Raw genomic sequence first — 20636 nt, 5'->3', positions numbered from 1 at the left:
AATGTACTACAAAGCTATGGTAATCAAAACAATATTGTACTGGCACAAAAACAGATAGCTAGATCAATGGAGCAGAATAGAGAGGTAGAACTAAACTCACCCTTACATGATTAATTAACCTAGGACAAAGGAAGGAAGAATATACAATGGGGAAAAAACAGCTTCTTCAGTAAATTTTGGGAAAACAGCTATGTGCAAAAGAATCAAACTGGACTACTTTATAACACCATATACCAAAAAGAAAAAATAAAGAAAAATGAAAATCGATTAAAGTCTTAAATGCAAGACCCGAAACTATAAAACCCCTAGAAGAAAACATAGGCAGTAAGTTCTTTGACATCAGTCTTAGCAATATTTTTCATACCTGTATCCTCAGCAAGGGAAACAAAACCAAAAATAAACAAATGGGACTGCATCAAGCTAAATAACTTTTGCAGTGAAGGAAACTATCAACAAAATGAAAATGCAGCCTACTGAATGGGAGAAGATATTTGAAAATGATATAACTAATAAGGGGTTAATATCCAAAATACACAAAGAATTCGTACAACTCCTCAACATCAGAAAAACAAACAAGTCAATAAAAATGCGTGGAGGACCTGAACAGACATTTTTTGAAAGAAGACATAGCAATGGCCAGCAGACATATGGAAAGATGCTCAACATCACTAATCATCAGGGAAATGAAAATCAAAATCACAATGAGATATCACCTCCCACCCTTCAGAATGGCTGTTATCAAAAGGGCAACAAAAAACAATTGTTAGTAATGTTGTTGAGAAAAGGGGGGCCTCGTGCACTGCTGGTGGGAATGCAAATTGGTACAGACACTATGGAACACATTATAGATGCTCCTCAAAAAACTAAAAATAGAACTACATATGATCTATCAATTTCACATCTGAATGTTTTTCCAAAGGAAAAAAAAACTATAATTTGAAAAGTTGAAAAGAGGGACTTCCCTGGTGGCACAGTGGTTAAGAATCTGCCTGTCAATGCAGGGGAGGTGGGTTCGAGCCCTGGTCCGAGAAGATCCCACAAGCCATGGAGCAACTAAGCCCATGCACCACAACTACTGAGCCTGTTCTCCAGAGCCCGTGAGCCACAACTACTGAGCCCATGAGCCACAAATACTGAAGCCTGCATGCCTGGACCCCATGCTCCACAAAAAGAGAAGCCACCGCAATGAGAAGCCTGTGCACTGCAATGAAAAGTAGCCCCCGCTCACCTCAACGAAGATGCAACACAGCCCAAAATAAAATATAAATAAATTAATTAATTTTTTTAAAAGTTGACAAGATATACGCACCCCTGTGTTCATTGCAGTATTTTTTTTTTACAATAGCCATGATATGGAAGCAACCTGTGTCCATCAGTAGATGAATGGATATGTGTGTGTGTATGTGTGTCTGTGTCTGTGTGTGTCTATTTACATATATGATATACGTGTATATATATACATACATATGTATATATATTTGTGTGTGTTTATATATATATTCACGCACACACACACAATGGAATATTCCTCAGTCATCAGAAAAGAATTATGCTAAGTGAAGTATGTCAGAGAAAGATAGACCATATGATTTCGCTTATATATGCAATCTCAAAAACAAAATGAACAATCATACCAAAACAGAATCAGACTCATAGTTACTGAGAAAAAACTGGTGGTTGCCAGAGGGGAGGAGGGATGGGAAGAGTGAAATAGGTGAGGGAGATTAAGAATTACTAATTTCCAGTTACAAAATAAATGAGTCACAGCGATGAAATGTACAGCATGGGGAATATAGTCAATAATATTGTAATAACTTAGTATGGTGACAGATGGTAATTAGACTTATTGTGGTGCTCTTTTTGCTATCTCTTTCTTTTTCAGTTTTAGGCTTTAGCTATCAAATTCCCTATATGAAAAGCTCAGGCCAAAGATATATACATGGAAATGTAAGGAACTTCCAGGAAGGCTGTTTAAAAGGAAGAATTGAGCTGAGAGGCTGCATATTCTTTCCTTATACTTGTTTCCTGGTTGGAATATGAACATGGTATCTGGAATTCCAACAACCAGCTTTGGCATGAGGCAAACTTGCAATTGAAAGTCATGTACGAAGATGTGAAAAAGATAGGAAATCTATGATAAATCTGTAGAGCTTCCATATTTGCCTTAGACTGCCCACCACCAGGCTCTTTAGCAGGAAATAATAAGCTCTTATGTGGTTAAGCCACTTTTCCCCCTCTGTTATATGCAGCCCCCCCCACCCAAAATTTAATGCTGATTTATTATCAGCTGCGGAAGATTCCTTTAGCCTCTCTCTTATTTTGGATTCTCCCTCCCCACCCCACCTCTGACCTTTATCTTTCTTTTTTTTTTAAACTGGATTTCATTTTTCTCTTAGTTTATTCCTTTGTTTTGGAGACAAAATGCCTCTAATTGCTTCATAAGAAATGGAATACCATAGAGGCAAAATTCTTGAGACACTGCATGTATAAAAATACTTTAATTTTATCCTCCAGCATTATTAGTGGTTTTATGGAGTAAAGAATTTTAGGTTGCAAATCTTTTCCGTTCAAATTTTGAAGAAGTTGCTTGATTGAATTTTAGCTTCCAGTCTCATTATTGAAAAATATAGTGTTTTCTTTATCATTTGGGTTTTTCTCTCTGGGAGTTTTTAGACACTTCTCTTCATCTCCAGTATTCTGAAATTTCATAATGGCATGCCTTGGCATGTGACTTTTATTATTCATTTTAATGGCTCTTAGTCTGTTCTATCAACCTGGAAACTCATGTTCTTGTTCTGAAAATTATTTCTTTGATAATGTCTCTCCTGTGTTCTATTTCTAGAAAATGTCATCACACTTTTATCTCCAAATCTTCCTCATAGGTTTTCATTTCTACAACCAGAATTTCCAAGAACTGTTTTCTGTGCTTTCAATATTCTTTTTTTTAAATAACATCCTGTCCTTAATTCATAAATGCAATATCTTCTCTTTGATTTTTGAGGGTATTGATGATTTACTTTTTGAAGTTTTCTGCTCCCTGGATATTTCTGTTTCAAGTTTTGTTTCTTGTGTTTGACTTGTTCTCTTGGTTGTCCCTGCCTATCTCAGATGAAGGAACCACAGGAATGATTGGAATCTGTATGTGTATGTTGGGGACTGCCAACTTGCAGCCTCCATTGTAGGGTGGCCTGGCTTGGCCTGTTCATTGGAGGACACTGACTCCCAGTACTTTTAAGTCTTTTCTCTAAGACTGATGAGATCGCTAAAAGAAGGAGGTCCCAACTGGAAGGAATAAGCCCAACTGCCAGTCCTCTGGGAACATAGGATTCTGAGGGGGTTTCGAATCTCACTGTTCAGTATGGAGACTTTTACTTAGTGCCTCATTTTTTAGTATTGTGCTCTGACACCCTGTTGTGCCAGTGTATATCTGTTCACCTACTCCAGAGAGTATACCTCTAGGCTTCCTCAAGGATTGGGGAGAGGCAGTCAATATAAAGCATTGGGTGGAGCTTTCAACAATATGTCAACCTCACTTTCATCCCCACTATCAGTTGCACATGGTGAAGCTAATTTTTGAGGCTTTCTGAGGTTTTGTGATACCAGTTGGATTGCATCTTGGCTTCTTACACTACCTGCTTATGCTTCAGCTTTCTCAGATCTTCTAAATCAGTTACCGCTAGATTCACCTTTTTTTCATGTTCCAAGCTTCTATACCATTTTTCTTCTATCCGTCTTATCTTTGTGGGTTTATGACTCCTTTTTATCCAGACTCTCTTAATGCCATTTTTGAAGGGTTTAGGGAGGGAGCAAAACTAATATTCTATGTTTGCTCTCCAATCTAACTACACTTCCCTCTAGATTTTCCTATGGCATATTAAAAAAAATCAACTTTCTAGTGACTTCTCCTCTCTCCCAAATCTTTACTACATAGGAGGAAGTGATTTAGAGCATTCCTTCTTTATGTTCAAGCTAAGGGAATTTAAGTTGTCTGAACTTTATAATCACCTATATGTGAAATTACAGCCTTCCCTTACTTCTGTAATAAACAACCATGAAAAGGAGAAAAATAACTTCCAAGCCAGAAGGAATTAGTTGTCTTTCTGAATAAAGAAGAACTTTGGAAAATAGAACGAACTTGCAGATTTCATTATAAAAAAAGAAATTCACATATAACTAAACTGTGTTCCTAGAAACCTAGTTTGTTTGAGGAAGAAAGGTTTATATAAGAAGACAAGAGTCCCCTAGAGGAAAACTTTAGTATAAAGTAATGATAATTCTTGTCATCTATTAGGTAATTTCAAAAGACATGGGATTAAAGTGGCTTCCATTTAGCTAGCTTGCCAGGGCAGATATAAAGAGTGTTGTAGAACACCATCTGAAAAATCTCACCTCTGTGGCATTCCAGCTGTATGCATCTCTTCTTTCTGAATTGCCATTTTCACATGAATACACACAGACATTTTGCTCAACACAGCATGTCTAACTCATTACTGCAAGATGAATGATACTGTGTGATTCCTCCTTGGGGTTGATAGCCAGAATAGATGACTTCTCAATTTTTTCTATATTTCAGCAAGTCATTGTATCCTTAGGTTTCACAAATATTAAGTCCCAAAATAATATTGATGCTGAGAGGAAGCAAATTATTACAAATGTGGAATTTTGAAAGATATCTGTGGGTTGCAACTTTTGACTGCACAGAGAATCATGGAATCTTCCTTTATGGTATAAAAAAACTAATAAATTTTTGGATATACTTATTTGACCTCTCCTCTCTGAGCTTCTTCTCCTCTCCCCCAAATCTTTACTACATACTACTGTGAGACTATTTCACTTAAACTTCATTTTTATTATATTTCTCCTTTATTTACAACCACCAATGATAATCTCTGATCATATGAAGTCTAAATGCATCTGTCTAGCTTTGAAGACCTATCCTGACCCTAGAGTCCAGGTAAGTTGGTCTTTCCACTGTCCCAGGTCCATATCCACTGCTCTTCTATATGGCTCCCTTTACCTGGAATCCCCTTTGATTTATTCAGTTTTATATATTTAACATGTAGTTGTGCCAGGTATAGGGAAACAAGGCAAAACCCCTGGCATCTAGAAACTCAAAGTCTAATCGGGGAGATAAGTAAGGAACTGAGATTGTAAGTAGATATAAGTAGAGGGTACTAAAGGCAGTAGTGGAGTGGGAGGTAGGTATAAAATTCTGTTTTGAGAGCAGTGAAAGCTTCCTAGAGAAAGTTCTGTCCAAACAGAGACCAAACAAACTAGGAGGATGAGTTAGCCAGATAAAAGAAGATGGATAATATAGGGTAGATGAGGACACCCCTCCCTTCAGGGAGATATCATTCTGACATTAAATCTACCCAAAAGATCCAATTCAAGTCTTATCTCCCCATGAAGCTTCTTCACTGGTTTCTTATTTGATATCATAGGAAAAAGGGCAGCCATCTTTCTTCCCTCTGTCTTTTTTCCAATGATGAGGCCCCTGGGGCTCTCTTCACTTTGGTTTCTGGTGGTTAGCTGATAGGAAGATGGAGTCTTGGGAACAGAGATATAGTCCCTATATGCTTGGGCCTAATTTTCATGCTTCAGTCTGAGTAACCAGAGACTTCACGTTGGATATTATGGACACAAACCCATAGTGGAACCTTGTTTTCTACTTGCTTGTTTGTGTATTTTTTTCTAGAAACCTCTCTGGGAAGAGTATCGTGGATTTGTGGTGGGATTTGGGCATCTCTGGGTACCTTAGCCAAATTCTATTCAATAGCACTCTCCCAAACTGATATTAGACCTGTAATGTTCTCCATTCTTCCAAGCTGTTTTTGAGCTAGAAACCTAGAAATAAAAGATTCATTAATTCTCTAGTGTCTTCTAATTTCCTTAAACTCTCATGCTCCTTCTCATTAAACACAGCTGCACTGCAGCTGTTGGCAGCAGTAGCAGGAGTTCAAGGCTAGCCTGTGACCTAACACAAAAAATAGTTTTTCATTATGCATTCACTCTATGGTGGTGAATGTAGAATACAAGTTTGTACAAAGTGACTATAGAAAATAAAAACCAAAGTGCAGGTGAAGAAAGGGAACAGAATCCTTTTTCAAGCCTCTTCTCAGGTGGCAAATGATTGAGTCTAAAAATGGAGAATCCGTTTTATGTCAAGAAAACCTGAGCAAAAGACAACAAATCAGGCCTCATTTTCTCATCAGGAACATGAAATCAATTTCATTGTGCTTCAAGACATTCAGTTATCCTCTGTTCAAACCTGAGATGGGTTGTTGCTTCTCTAAAGCCAATTGTTACACTTTGCCATTTGATATTGAATCACCCAATACAGTGAAGAAAATACTAAGTTTATAAGTGAAATGCCACGCAGATCCATTGGAGAGTGCATATCAATGTTCTTCAGCTGCACAAGCTCATTAGATCTGAGATTACAGTCTTTTTTGTTAGAATTTGGTGGTGCTAACTCATTTTGACATTATAAACATAAAATTGAAAATTCCACTGTTTTTCTGAGATGTCCTAATAATTATGTACCCATTAATTTGTCTTAAAAAATTGGCCTACTGAGCAGTCTCTTATCAGCCTGTTCAAAAAACTTACTGTGTGGTTCTCCATAACTTAAAATGCAGAAGTTAAATAAGCCATTGCACGTGCAAAAATTTGTTGCATAAGAGAGAGTTTTGCCAAGCTCTTCTCTGGCTTGCAAGGTAAAAATTATAACTCAAGAAATTACCAACTGTTGGTTGGAATTATTCTGATGTCTGCTTAACACATTTCTAATTCAAGTTTATCTTTAACATTAGTGCCATTATTTATACAACTACTATATTATCACTACTTATCTTCTCAATTGGTGGCATTGAATTTTGAAATTTTTTCCCATCATTCACTTTTCTCTATTTTCTTAAATAATTAGGCTTATTGAATTCTCAACTCTCCTGCTATATCTAGATTCACTGAGCCTGTAAGATTTTTCCCCATCATTTCTGTATTTTCAAGTGTACTCATTAAGAAGATTAGCTCAAATGTCATCAGGAAACTCCATGAAACTGTCTTTCATGTCTATCTATATTAAATCTTTTACTCCTCTGAAATCTCTTGGCAATATATTTCCCCTTCTCTGTGGTATTTATCACTTGTACCTTGCATTATAGTTTTAGTGTTCATATTTTATTTATGTAATAGACTTTAGCCTCCTTAAGAATTGGGACTTTGTAAAATGTATCTTTACATTATCACAGTGGCTTGTAAAGTCTTCTCCATCTACTAAATTCTCAATTAAAATTTGTTGAATAAATGATAGATAGTAAAAGAAAAAGGAGAATGGTCTTTTCTAGAGGCAAATATAAGGCTAGTATCCATTGGAGGTCCCTGCCATTCCATTTAAATCTATTCATTCTCATTTTGGTTTTTACTAGTTTAAGTATAATGCCCTTCAACTGGTCTGTCATAAACATGGAGTCACTAAAGAGACATCATATGAAAGCATTTAACTTGCCTTTCTTGACGAGTTTGCTCCTCAGTAATTTCCATGGCACATTCCAGAGAGTTCTGGAGAGACTGCAGTTGATTCAAGGTCTCTTTCAATAAAAATCGAGTTACAAATTGTTCCAAATTGGAGGCCTCTTGGTAGTCCTAAGGATGACAAAACAAATGCAATTAGAAATATGGTAGGAAAAAATAGCCAGGAGTGTTTTTTTTCCCCATGTACCCATCAATTTCAGATTAATCCTTGAGAAAAATAGACAAAGAGGAGAGAAAACATGTTGGGTCCTGGAAGTTGGGGCAGAACTCTATCTACCCACCAGAAGTTGAATTAAGAGAGCTGCAGAAATGACTTGAATATCTCATCTCCAATTGCACCTGCTTCAAGATTAGAAAAAAGGACAAAACCCAGTCAAATTATGGAATAGACATCTGTAGAAAAGGAAAAAAATTACCTGGAGGAAAGGTTGGAATGTGACTAATTCTGGGTGTTTTTTTTTTTTCTCTTACCAATTAAATGTACTCACATGTTGACAATAGGCTTAATTCCCTCTTGATGTATTTATTATGCTTGATCTGTATTACACTGAAGCCAAAGGAACTTATGTGTTGTTATTTCAAAATTCAGAAAATGTAAGGCTTGGAATATTTAAACACTTTACTAAATCTGCTTACGTCCCCCCTTCAGGAAATTTACCTGAAGCTCAGCTGCATCTAACTTCTAGTACAACACCTCAGCCACAAAAGCACCTTCACTCAAACAACCCCAAGTCTACAAGAGATCATCAGAAACATAATCACTATACCTGCCAAACTTAGTCTAGGTATACAGGTGGGTTGTGGATGGTGCTACTTGTTGCTCTTGTCTTCTTCTTTTTTATTTTATAAATTTATTTATTTTATTTATTTATTTTTGGCTGCATTGGGTCTTTTTTGCTGCACACGGGCCTTCTCTAGTTGTGGCGAGCAGGGGTTACTCTTCGTTGTGGTGCATGGGCTTCTCATTGCGGTGGCTTCTCTTGTTGTGGAGCATGGGATCTAGGCACGCAGGCTTCAGTAGTTGTGGCACATGGGCTCAGTAGTTGTGGCTTGCAGGCTCTAGAGCGCAGGCTCAATAGTTGTGGCGCATGGGCTTAATTGCTCCGCGGCATGTGGGATCTTCCCAGACCAGGGCTCAAACCCATGTCCCCTGCATTGGCAGGCAGATTCTTAACCACTGAGCCAGCAGGGAAGTCCAGTCTTGTCTTCTAAAGTCTCAGAGAGAACCAAGGCAGAAAATAAAATCAGGTTGGCATGGAATGAAATGGTGAAAGAACCACTTTTTCAGGTCATGGGACCAGCCAGCTAAACCTGATTTCCTAGAGTCTCAGGTGGGAAAAATAGACAAAAGTTCATCCAAGGAAAGGATTTATTTGGCTCCATTCCTAAACAAAATGATTATTTCATGATTGAAAATACAAAACTGAAAGGAATGATGGTGACAAGATAATGCTAGGAAATACAGCGTGCTGGGGAATCTTGGGGCATGGTTGCAAACCCAAGCAAACAAGATTTAATTAATCTCTCTGGGTCTCAGCTTTCTCAGTTACAAATCAGACTAAGCACTCTGGCATACATTCCAACTCAAAAATATTCTAAATTAGGAAATATTGAGCTTCTGGACTCCTGATACAAGTTACTTTGTTATTTTTCTTCTGTTAACGGAACAACCTAATGTTGTAGAAAACTTCATTTCTTTCCTAATTTGAAATCATAAAAGGTTTTGATCATCAGCCTCTTTTTTAAGTTCATTTTTTTTTGCAGCTGAACAGCACAGGAGATTTTCTTATCACCATATCTTATTTAAAAATTAAAAATTTTAATGTCTTTAAACTCCACCTAACAAATTAACCATAAAATGAAACAATACATGCTATAATAACCATTAGGATTTTTGGTGAGTTAATTCAAGATAAAAAATATACAAAATATTTAATTTGATCAACTACCTTGCCACTCAGCAGCAATAAAAGATTCAAAAATTATTTCTCAATGTGTTTTTTAAAATTGAGTAAAGTTTTACTCTGAGATGAAAAGGAAACGTGATGACAGAAAAAAAATTCTGTTTGATCCATTCCCCACAGTTATTCCATTTTGCTAAAACATATTTTTAAAATAAAATGTATTAAGACGATGAGAAGATGTAATTGTGTAGTCAGAGATCATGCTAATTGTATTTGCACCTCAGTATACATTGCACTAACCTACAGCAAATGATATTGTACTTATTTGAGGACAGCAGGTAAAAGTGAAGGAACTATGCATTTATTGAGCTATGCAGCACTACATTGGCCTTATTCTTTTCTCATTTAAATGTTAAATATTTGTCATGTCAGAACTATCTATAGAAAGGAGATTTTGTTTTTTGGATTATCCAATTTAAACACTCTGTCATTGAGATTAGATTTTGGCTTCGGAGACACAAAGGTCTACTCTTCTGTATGCCCCATGGTGCCCAGAGCAAATGCTCATCCAACACTTGAATGTTTGCAGATAAGCTAACTGAGAATTGATTGTGTTTGTTATTTTGGTCTTACATATAAAGACTGTGGTGATGTTAGAGTTTTGAGGACAGTTAAAGTCAGTCAACTGGCTACTCTGTCATTTTCCATCATAGCAAATTAAGAAATTGTTATGCTGAGACTTGCATCTTACCTTGAGAATTTGTTATCCTCATTAGTAACTCTCCAGATAACATTAAGAGATGGCACAACCCAAATGGTACATTTGACAGAAATGTTGATGCCTTGACATTGAGAGGATGGTGGGTGGGTTTAAGACTTTGGGGGATTAGGTTTTTTGAGTCAATTATGAAGATTTGCTGTTATGTGCTGCCCTTGATGATAAGGAGAAAAAAGAGCTTGTTTTCTAATATTTATCATCCCAAACTCAGCTCATGGTATCATCTGTGTATTCTTTCCTCCCCTTGAACCACTATTTCTTTTCACAGGATTAGGCACACATCCTTTCGCTCTGTGTGCTCTTGTAACAATGTTTCCTTACCTAGGGTATAATTTTATCATTTTATATTGTAATATGTTGTTTACTAACATGTCTTGATCATCTCTGCCTCCAGAATACTCAGAACAAAGCCTGGCTCACAGAAGCTGATCCTTAAATGCTTAAAGACTACATGAGGTACAGGGAATCACATGGAGATTCAGGCACCAGAGGGAGTGTCTGAGCTCTGGAAACTGCTCTTGCCTCTCCCCAATTACCAGGTGCCTTCCCCTGCATCTAGCCCTTGCTGGTGGTAGATGCTACTGTGCAGCTTGTCCAGTCATGTGGGCTCTAGAATAAAGAGAAATACAACTTTATTTTTAACAGATTGCCCTCATTTTATTCTCTATACCATTTGTTCATCTTCTTCCCTTCCCTTAATCTGGATCCCAAGGTTTAGGACTGTAGACCCAGGTGGCTTCGATCCAATCTTCCTTTCCTTCCCTCAGATATGCAGCAGATGTTCCTTTGGAAGGCAGTGGCAAAAGAAACAGATGGAAAACTAAATAGATAACAAGCTGGAAAATGTCAAAGCCTGGCCCTTTTTATTCTCAACAAATGTGTTGGCTGAGAAGGTACAGAAAGGGATCTTTTCATACTGAACTCCCAGAAGACTGATATATTGGCTTAAGGCATGTATTCCTTTGGGCAAAATCTGGACTCTGAGAGATTGGTAGAAAGAACTAATAAAGCAGTAAAAAAAATGTACAGATGGTACCTGATATCCAGATTCTGCCTCTTTTTCCAAACACAGGTTATTCTTTCATGTCTATTAAAAAAGGATATGGGCAAATGAAGGCTTAGAGTATGTTTCTCAGGTTCCAATAATGTTCACTGAATTCATTGATAATTGTTCAAGTGATAATTAAGTGGAAATTGTTAATAAAGTAGCATTAATATTTCCATTTGTGCCTTTGGAAAGTCAGAATGTAAATATTTCAATCCATGTATTTCCTTTGTGTGGAGCTGGAACAAGGCTAGGAGTCATTCAAGTAAAATCCTTAGCATTAGAAGCATGGTACTTTGAAAAGCAGGCTCCTTAGAGGACTGCCTGTGCATTTTTACTGTCAGGTCATCGTCAGAAAGCAAGCTTTTTCCCATCCGGGTGATGGAAGAGTGGAAATCTTAGCTATTAACCCACTATGAATCATCTCAGTTTATGATGAAAATGAGAGCATAGTCTTCCCTGTTTGTATTTGCCCTACTTGAAAATTAATCAAGTCAGTGACAACAAGTCTCAGTGTCTTTTGTTTATGAGATCAGACACAATCACACTTAGCAGGGGATACTGCTTCTGACTGCCTTTTAATCTAAGCTCCTGCTGCTCTACCTGTTGTGTCAGACATCTGTGCCAGCTTCTATAACAGGAAGAAATTTACTTTTACAAAAATAATGTTGTTTTATTCTCTTTTCCTACTTTCCCCCAAACTGTTACTTTTTAAATACTAACTGGCTTACACTATTATCTATGTCCTATTTCTTTAAACATTCTTAGGCTTTCATCTTATTATTTTTATTTAAAAAAATTTTTATTGGGGTACTCTGATGCTTTTGCAAATATGTATAAAACGGTTTCATCTTCAAGGAATTCATGGAAAAGACTCTGACAAGTACAGGTTTCTGGTAACTGACTGTACTGCTGAACTGAATGAATAAGCATTTTCAGAACTCTAATGAAAAACTGATGAACTCATAAAAGTGCTAACAAAAGATCGATGAAAAAAATTAATTACATGGGACTGAGTGAACTGATGAGGATGATTATAATTTTTGTGACTTTCTGTTTGAATTAAAAAAACAAAAATTTTTATTGGGGTATAGTTGATTTGCAATGTTGTGTTAGTTTCAAGTGTGCAGCAAAGTGAATCAGTTATACATAATATATATATATATATATATATATATATGCTTTTTTTTTAGATTCTTTTCCCATATAGGCCGTTACAGAGTACTGAGTAGAGTTCCCTGTGCTATATAGTAGGTCCTTATTTGTTACCTATTTTATATTAGTGTGTATATGTCATCCCCAATCTTCCAGTTTATCCCTCCCCACCTTACCCCCTGGTAACCATAAGTTTGTTTTCTACATATGTAACTCTATTTCTGTTTTGTAGTTAAGTTCATTTGTACCCTTTTTTTTTTAAGATTCCACATATAAGTGATATTATAAGATATTTGTCGTTCTCTGTCTGACTTACTTCACTCAGTATGACAATGTCTAGGTCCATCCATGTTGCTGCAAATGGCATTATTTCCTTCTTTATGGCTGAATAATATTCCATTGTATATGTGTACCACATCTTCTTTATCCATTCCTCTGTTAATGGACATTTAGGTTGCTTCCATGTCCTAGTTATTGTCAATAACTGCAATGAACATTGGGGTGCATGTATTTTTTTGAATTACAGTTTTCTCTGGATATACGCCCAGGAGTGGGATTGCTGGATCATATGGTAGTTCTATTTTTAGTTTTTTAAGGAACTTCCATACTATTCTCCATAGTGGCTGTATCAATTTACATTCCCATCAACAGCGCAAGAAGGTTTCCCTTTCTCCACACACACTCCAGCATTTATTGTTTGTAGATTTTTTGATGATGGCCATTGACTGGTGTGAGGTGATACCTCACTGTAGTTTTGATTTGCATTTCTCTAATAATTAGTGTGTTGAACATCTTTTCATGTGCTTTTAAGCCATCTGTATGTCTTCTTTGGAGAAATATCTATTTAGATCTGCCACCCATTTTTTGATTGGGTTATTTGTTTTTCTGATGTTGAGCTGCATGTGCTGTTTGTATATTTGGGAGATTAATCCTTTGTTGGTTGCTTCACTTGCAAATATTTTCTCCCATTCTGAGAGTTGTCTTTTTGTTTTGTTTATGGTGTCCTTAGCTGTGCAAAAGCTTTTAAGTTTAATTAGGTCCCATTTGTTTATTTTTGCTTTTATTTTCATTATTCTATGAGGTAGGAACCTACCTCAACATAATAAAGGCCATATATGACAAACCCACAGCAAACATCATTCTCAATGGTGAAAACTGAAAGCATTTCCTCCAAGATCAGGAACAAGACAAGGATGTCCACTCTCACCACTATTATTCAACATAGTTTTGGAAGTCTTAGCCACAGCAGTCAGAGAAGAAAAAGAAATAGAAGGAATGCAAATTGGAAAAGAAGTAAAACTGTCACTGTTTGCAATAACATGATACTATACATAGAAAATCCTAAAGATGTTACCAGAAAACTACTAGAGCTCATCAATGAATTCAGTAAAGTTGCAGGATACAAAATTAATAGACAGAAATCTCTTGCATTCCTATACACCAACAACAAAAGATCAGAACGAGGAATCCCATTTAACATCCCATCAAAAAGAATAAAATACCTAGGAATAAACCTACCTAAGGAGGCAAAAAACCTGTACTTAGGAAACTATAAAACACTGATGAAAGATATCAAAGATGACACAAACAGATGGAGAGATATACCCTGTTCTTGGATAGGAAGAATCAATATTGTGAAAATGACTATATTACCCAAAGCAATCTACAGATTCAATGCAATCCCTATCAAATTACCAATGGCATTTTTCTCAGAATTAGAATAAAACATTTTACAGTTTGTATGGAAGCACAAAAGATGATGAATAGTCAAAGCAATCTTGAGAAAGAAAAATGGAGCTGGAGGAATCAGGATCCCTGATTTCAGACTGTACTACAAACCTACAGTCATCAAAACATTATGGTACTGACACACAAAAAATAAATATAGATCAATGGAACAGGATAGAAAGTCCAGAGGTAAACCCACACACCTATGGTCACCTAATCTGTGACAAAATAGACAAGACTCTACAATGGAGAAAAGATAGCCTCTTCAATAAATGGTGCTGGGAAAACTGGACAGCTACACGTAAACAAATGAAATTTGAACACTCCTTAACATCATACACAAAAATAAACTCAAAATGGATTAAAGACCTAAGTGTAAGATTGGACACTATAAAACTCTTAGAGGAAAACATGGGCAGAACACCCTTAGACATAAATCGCAGTAGTCTTTCATTTTAAATGATACACTTTTTAAACTAGGAGAACACCATATCAAGTTTAATCCTTATAAAATTAAGAGAAAAAAAAAACTGGTCCTTAATTAAGTGTCTTAAAAATGGACTGAGGTTAATTCCAGATAGGTCTTTGGAAAGCTTAAAGACAGAGCAAGAGATTAAAATATTTTCAAACTGCAGATCCCCGTGTATTAAGAGAATTATAGTTTTGCAGTTTAGTGAAAGAGAAACAAGGCTCTAATTTTGTAATAAAATGTTATTAAATAACCAAGAAATTAAAAAAATATCTAAATCCTATCATAACTAGATATTTTCTAGTTTGAAATCGGAAAATACTGTAGAGATGTTATATTATTTAAGACTTTTAAGTTGACAAACTCCATTATAAAGGGCCCATCCTGGAATTGTCAAGGATTTTTTTCATGTAGGTTTCTTTCCTCTGGCTCCTTCTATTGCTCTGTCTCACACAAGCAGCCCCTAACAAGAACATATGGCCCCTTGAATGTCTTTGCTCAAAGAACAATGCCAAAGTAATCTCAAAGTAACCCTCTTCAAAAAAGTAGAATTTCAGGAAAATATGCATGGGTATGAAGATGGGAACATATATGGAGTTAACCCAAACTTGGAGATTAATAACAGATGAAGACACAGATCACATTCATGTGCATCTAACAACATAGTGTGGTAGTTAAGAAACTGGGTCTGGGGACTTCCCTGGTGGCCCAGTGGTAAGAATCCATCTTACAATGCCGGGGATGCAGGTTCGATCCCTGGTTGGGGAACTCAACACCTACATGCCACGGGGCAACTAAGCCCACATGCCACAACTACTGAGCTCGTGCACCTCAACTAGTGAGGCTGCATGCTGCAAACTACAGAGCCCATGCACCCTGGAGCCTGTGTGCCACAACTAGAGAAGAGAAAACCCTCATGCCATAACTAGAGAGAAGCCCATGAGCCAAAACAAAGAGCCCGTGTGACACAATGAAAGATCCTGCATGCATCAAAGAAGATCCCGTGTGCCACAACTAAGACCTGATGCAGCCAAAAATAAATTAAATAAATAAATAATAATAAAAAGAAACTGGGTCTGAAGATATTTACACTGAAGTTCTAATATGTGCTTGTACCACTTAACAGCATTGTGAACTTGGGAAAAATTAAAATTAAAAAAAAATTAAAATTAAAAATTTCTAAGTTCCTGTTTTCCTAACTGTAAGATAAGAACAGTATCAATCTCATAGCTTGTTGTGAGGAGTAAATGAAAAATACATGGCATGTAAAGTGCACTGTATGATGTCTAGCTTGTAGTTTTTGATAAATGAATGTTCACTATTGTTATAAATCCATTGGTGGAAGGATATTACAAAGTGTAATGAACAGATCATTGGCCTAAAATTCACAAGACCTGGGTTTAAATGGTGTGATAATAGTTCAGTTCACAATTATTGTTAGGATAAATATATGGTTCGTTTGGTATGTAACAGGTTTTCCACAAATATTAATTTTTCTGAGTTCTTTCTACATATAGTTAGTACTGCACATCTGTTACCTTGATTGTTCAGAAATGTATAATTTTTACATGCGTATTTGTTACCACATTGAAGCTGTGGCCCATGAAATTTGGTCTTTGAGGAGTTACAATGTAGAGTTACAAATGTATAGTTCAACTGCAAAATTAATTTAAAAGTGTTTCTGTCCTTGACTTGTTTCTCATCAAGGATAGTATATGAGATCCAATTTATAAATCTAAACAACCCTTCTTGCATTATCTCTTTTATCTACTCTGAATTCTGTCAACCATATCCTCTTCCAGACCATTTCATTTCCCAGAATCTGTTCAAAATTCTTTCTCAGTCTCTAGTGTGATTTTACTCCCTCCTTTTCTTTTCTCTCCCAGACCTTTTTATGTATATTGGCTAAGATTTCTTCCCTTCTCCTCAAGTCATTATGAGTGTGGTTCTATTCATCTGGGCCCATTCCTTTATTATGCTTCATAGGAACATAGAAACCAGAAAAATAATGGCAGGAAGATTTGGGGAAGATGTCCATGTTGGTGGCATTGTTTTTGAAACTTCAGGAATTCTCACATAAAAACCAATAATGCAAATAGATAACAACAACAACAAAACTCCATAGACAACAAATAACAACAAAACCAGAGTTTAAGGTATCATCATGAACCACAAGTTACAAGTGGTTAAGGACAAAATCACTGATAGCCAGAAGGTCTGCATTGCATGATATCACTGGCTGGATGTATAGGAAGAAACAAAGGGAAGCAATAGGATACGTGACAGACCTGAAGACAAGAGAACTCCAAAATAGCTAACAAATGTTCACAAGAAAGCATAATTGGCTAGCTTGAGAACAGCTAAACCTGGGAGGATTTTTATCCCAAAATAGGTGAGCATAAAAATCTTAGTAAAGTCTAAAGAGGCTGGAACCATGATCTCCTGTGAACTCTTGAAATTAATTAGCTAAGATGGTATGCTAGGAGGGTCCCACACTGAAGATAAACTGCAGGGAGTCAAATCAAAACTGAGCAGGACAGGTTCACAGAGATCAAGAAGAGAAGATTCAAATAAAAGTCAGGGAGAGGTACAGAGCCAGAAATCTCAGAAGGAAAGACACTATAGTTTTCAATACCACAAGATAACCAAGAGGGAGGTCTTTGAATTCAGAAAAACTATTCTGAATACAACCTTCTTTGGAAAATCCAGGAAAATTAGTATTTTTTTAAAAAACAGGCAATAGAAAATTATTAAGGTCAAATTCTATATAATTTTATTATAAAAAAGGGATATGAGCAAAATAACATTCCTGCAGACACTGAATGCACACCAGAAAGACAAGCCCACCAAACAGATCAAAAGTATAACCAAGTATTTTAAAATGAGACAAAATACATTAATAAAAAATTGAAGAAAAAAGAAAATAAGGAAAAGGAATAAAAAGGATTTGAGAGGAAGTAACAAATATTGTAGATATGCAAAGAAGATCCAAAAATAGAGTCCCTAAAGAATAAGTATAGAAGTCAACAAAGAAACAGAACAAATACTAGAATCTAACATTCAAGAATGCTTTTCTGAAATAAAAGATTTGAAATTAGGTATAAAGCCATACTACATGTGTAAGAATATCAACTCAGAACAAACACATCAAGACATATTTTAGTAAAATTACTGGACTTTAAAAGGCAAAGCAAAAAGTCTTTGTGCACTTATACATAAAGAGCAAATGAGTCCCAGAGTTAAAAAAAAACCTAGATTATGTTGAGGCTTTCCAAAAGCAATGCTTTTTTACCAGAAGAAAGTACAGAAACATATTTCAGGTATACAAAATAAGAAAATGAAGCCAAGGATTTTACATCAGGAAGAATTGACTTCTAAGTGTAAGGGGCACAGAAAAATTGTCAATATGAAAAACTTAGATTAAATTGTTCCCATGAGCTCTTCCTGAGGAATCAACTAGAGAATGAGCTTCATACAGCCAAAATTACTAGAGTGTTCAACATAGAGACCAATGATGTAGACCAGGTACTGGCAAACTATTTTGGAGAGGCCTACACAGTAAATATTTTAGACTTTATGAACCAAGAGGCCACAAATCCTGCCAATATAGCATGAAATCAGACATAGATAATTATTAAATGAATGAGTCTGGCTGTGTTTGTAGACCATATTAAACATGTGCTTGGCAGATTTTGGCAGATGGCTGAAGTTTTCTGACCCCTAATTTGGGCACTGAACATCAAAAGAGGCCAACGTCAAAAGAGACAATCAGATAGTATGTGCTTCCTGATGAGATAACACACTATCAGGTATAGTCTTGTCAAATGAGACTTTGGATTCAGCTGACAATTTGAAGTAAAAACAGAGTTCAGAAGAACATGATGAATTGTACCATGAGACGGCAACAGCAGTCTAGATGGTGAGCATCTCTCTAAAGGATTTCAAGGTAACCTGCAAATTAAAAGAGATGTAACAGACATAAAAATAGGCGCAAATAAACTATAGTTTTTAGGGATGAACATTTGTATGATGAAACCATAATAAAATGCAAGGAAATGATTACTAGAGAGATCAGTTTGGTCATTATTTACAGGGGAGGGAGGAGATTATAATTGGGACAAGGCACATGGAAGGTCTAGGGTGGTTAGTAAGTTTGTATTTTTGATCTGAGTGGTAGTTAAGAGTGTTTGGGTATAATTATTAAGTTCCACATTTGATTTCTGTGGCTTTTCTCTTTCTCATTTTATTTTACAACAAAAGGGTTAAGATATGTGTATGAACAAGTCTGGTGGAGGTACACTATTCTCATGTTTGAGAGGTTGTGGGAATAGACAGATATGGGCTGTAAAATACAGGACTGTTTGGCAAGCAGTAGAAACACATACAAATTAGTAATTTTTATCACTTCTCATATACTGTCTTCTCAACTGCTGGTCTGCATTTTTCTGGAGTGTAACACAGAAACAAATGTCAATTTTTTTTCAGTATAAAGAACCCAGAGCTATATTTCTGCATAAATTGAGCTCAATATGTTTGTTGATACTGATAATAAAATATAACCAAAATTTCTTCTCCCAAAAAAGGATGCTTTCCATCTTACTGCTCACACACTTTCCTTTGAATGTCATTTTTAAGCACATGAAATACCTCAAGGGTAACATTCACTTGTAATTTGTCTCCTCCTAAACACCATGTATATGAGATATCTAAAATATGCAAATTAAAATAATGAAAGAGTGGAATGGTGGTTGTCAGGAGCTGGAGTGGGGGGGAGAGGAAAATGGGGAGTTAATAGTCAACAGGCCTAAGTTTCAGTTAAGCAAGATGATTAAATTCTAGAGTTCTGCTGTACAACATTGTACCTATAGTCAATGGTAATGTACTGTATACTTAAAAATTTAAGAGGATAGATCCCATGTTACTAACATAATAAAATAAATAAATAGATAAATAAGTGGATACATTTTTTAAAAGTCTGAGAAACACTAAAAAGAACAAACATTTCCAAACCTCTATTTTGAAATTGATTTTATCACACACAGAGCATCTTTTTTAAAAAAAGTAAAGCTTTACTTTCAAGCTCATTGATTAATCTTTACTTTGGGGAAAAAAAAGAATAAAATTTGTAGATTAGTAACTCTATTATTTAATGAATATCCCTTTGTAAATACAACTGTGTAAGGTGAATTTAAAAAGGAAATAAAACAAAACAGCCTGATTTTGCAGTTGTTATAGGTTAAAATGCATTCATTTCACGAACACTTATCTTACATTAACACACAGAAAACACTGATAAAGTACAAATAAGGTTTTAGCCGAACACTAAATACACATAGGGTTTACTAATTAGGACACATTTCCATTCCCCTACAAAATGAATATAACTACTAAAAGTCTCACTTGGCATGAGAGAGAGTATTTAATTTTTAACAAGAACATGGTATCTATAGTCTGTTGATCTGAGAAACAAACTTCAGTATCAGAAAGTCACTGAATTTCATAGGCAAGCAGCTAATCAAAGACAACATATTATAGAGCTAGAAGGGAGCACTGAATACAAATTCCTCATTTCCAAAATGAGGTATAGATTAAGGATACTTGTTCAAGCTCACACAGCCCTCCTAGAGTAGACTAGAATACAGTTGTCTTTTTCCTGCTGCTTCACATCAAAAAGTGTTTAAAACACAAAAATCCTCTTGATCATTTCTGGGTCTGTGGAGAGAAACAGCAATTTCCAGCCTCTTGAGGCTGTGAAGGGCAGAGGCTCTTGACTCTAAAACTGCCCTTAAGGGCACTTCTGGAAGGAAAGCTTTTCAGAGCAAAGAATGAACAATTAAAATGGAGGGGAAATGTCATCTAAATTGCAGCTGAACTTCTATTTAAACTGATAGTAGCAAAAAGGCAGCATAAATTTCCGAAAATCAGTTTTTCTTGATCACAGACACAAATCATGTCATCTTCAGAAGGTTTTTCTCAGAAACATTTAAGACCTTCACGTAAAGATTCATCAAAGTCCATGCTGAA

At 35.9% G+C, this 20636-nt stretch overlaps 1 protein-coding gene across 1 annotated transcript in view; it reads right to left on the bottom strand.

Moving 5' to 3' along the window:
• The window catches only part of NECAB1 (N-terminal EF-hand calcium binding protein 1), a 292395-nt gene that overhangs the window by 82418 nt on the left and 189341 nt on the right, over positions 1-20636 (bottom strand). The window contains exon 6 of the mRNA XM_061171970.1: positions 7508-7644. Coding sequence (XP_061027953.1) covers positions 7508-7644 — 137 coding nt within the window. The remainder of the gene's footprint in view (positions 1-7507; positions 7645-20636) is intronic.

The sequence above is a fragment of the Eubalaena glacialis genome, chromosome 17 (assembly GCF_028564815.1).
Source record: "Eubalaena glacialis isolate mEubGla1 chromosome 17, mEubGla1.1.hap2.+ XY, whole genome shotgun sequence".
Classification (NCBI taxonomy): Eukaryota; Metazoa; Chordata; class Mammalia; order Artiodactyla; family Balaenidae; genus Eubalaena; species Eubalaena glacialis.
This window is presented reverse-complemented; position numbering and strand designations above follow the sequence as displayed.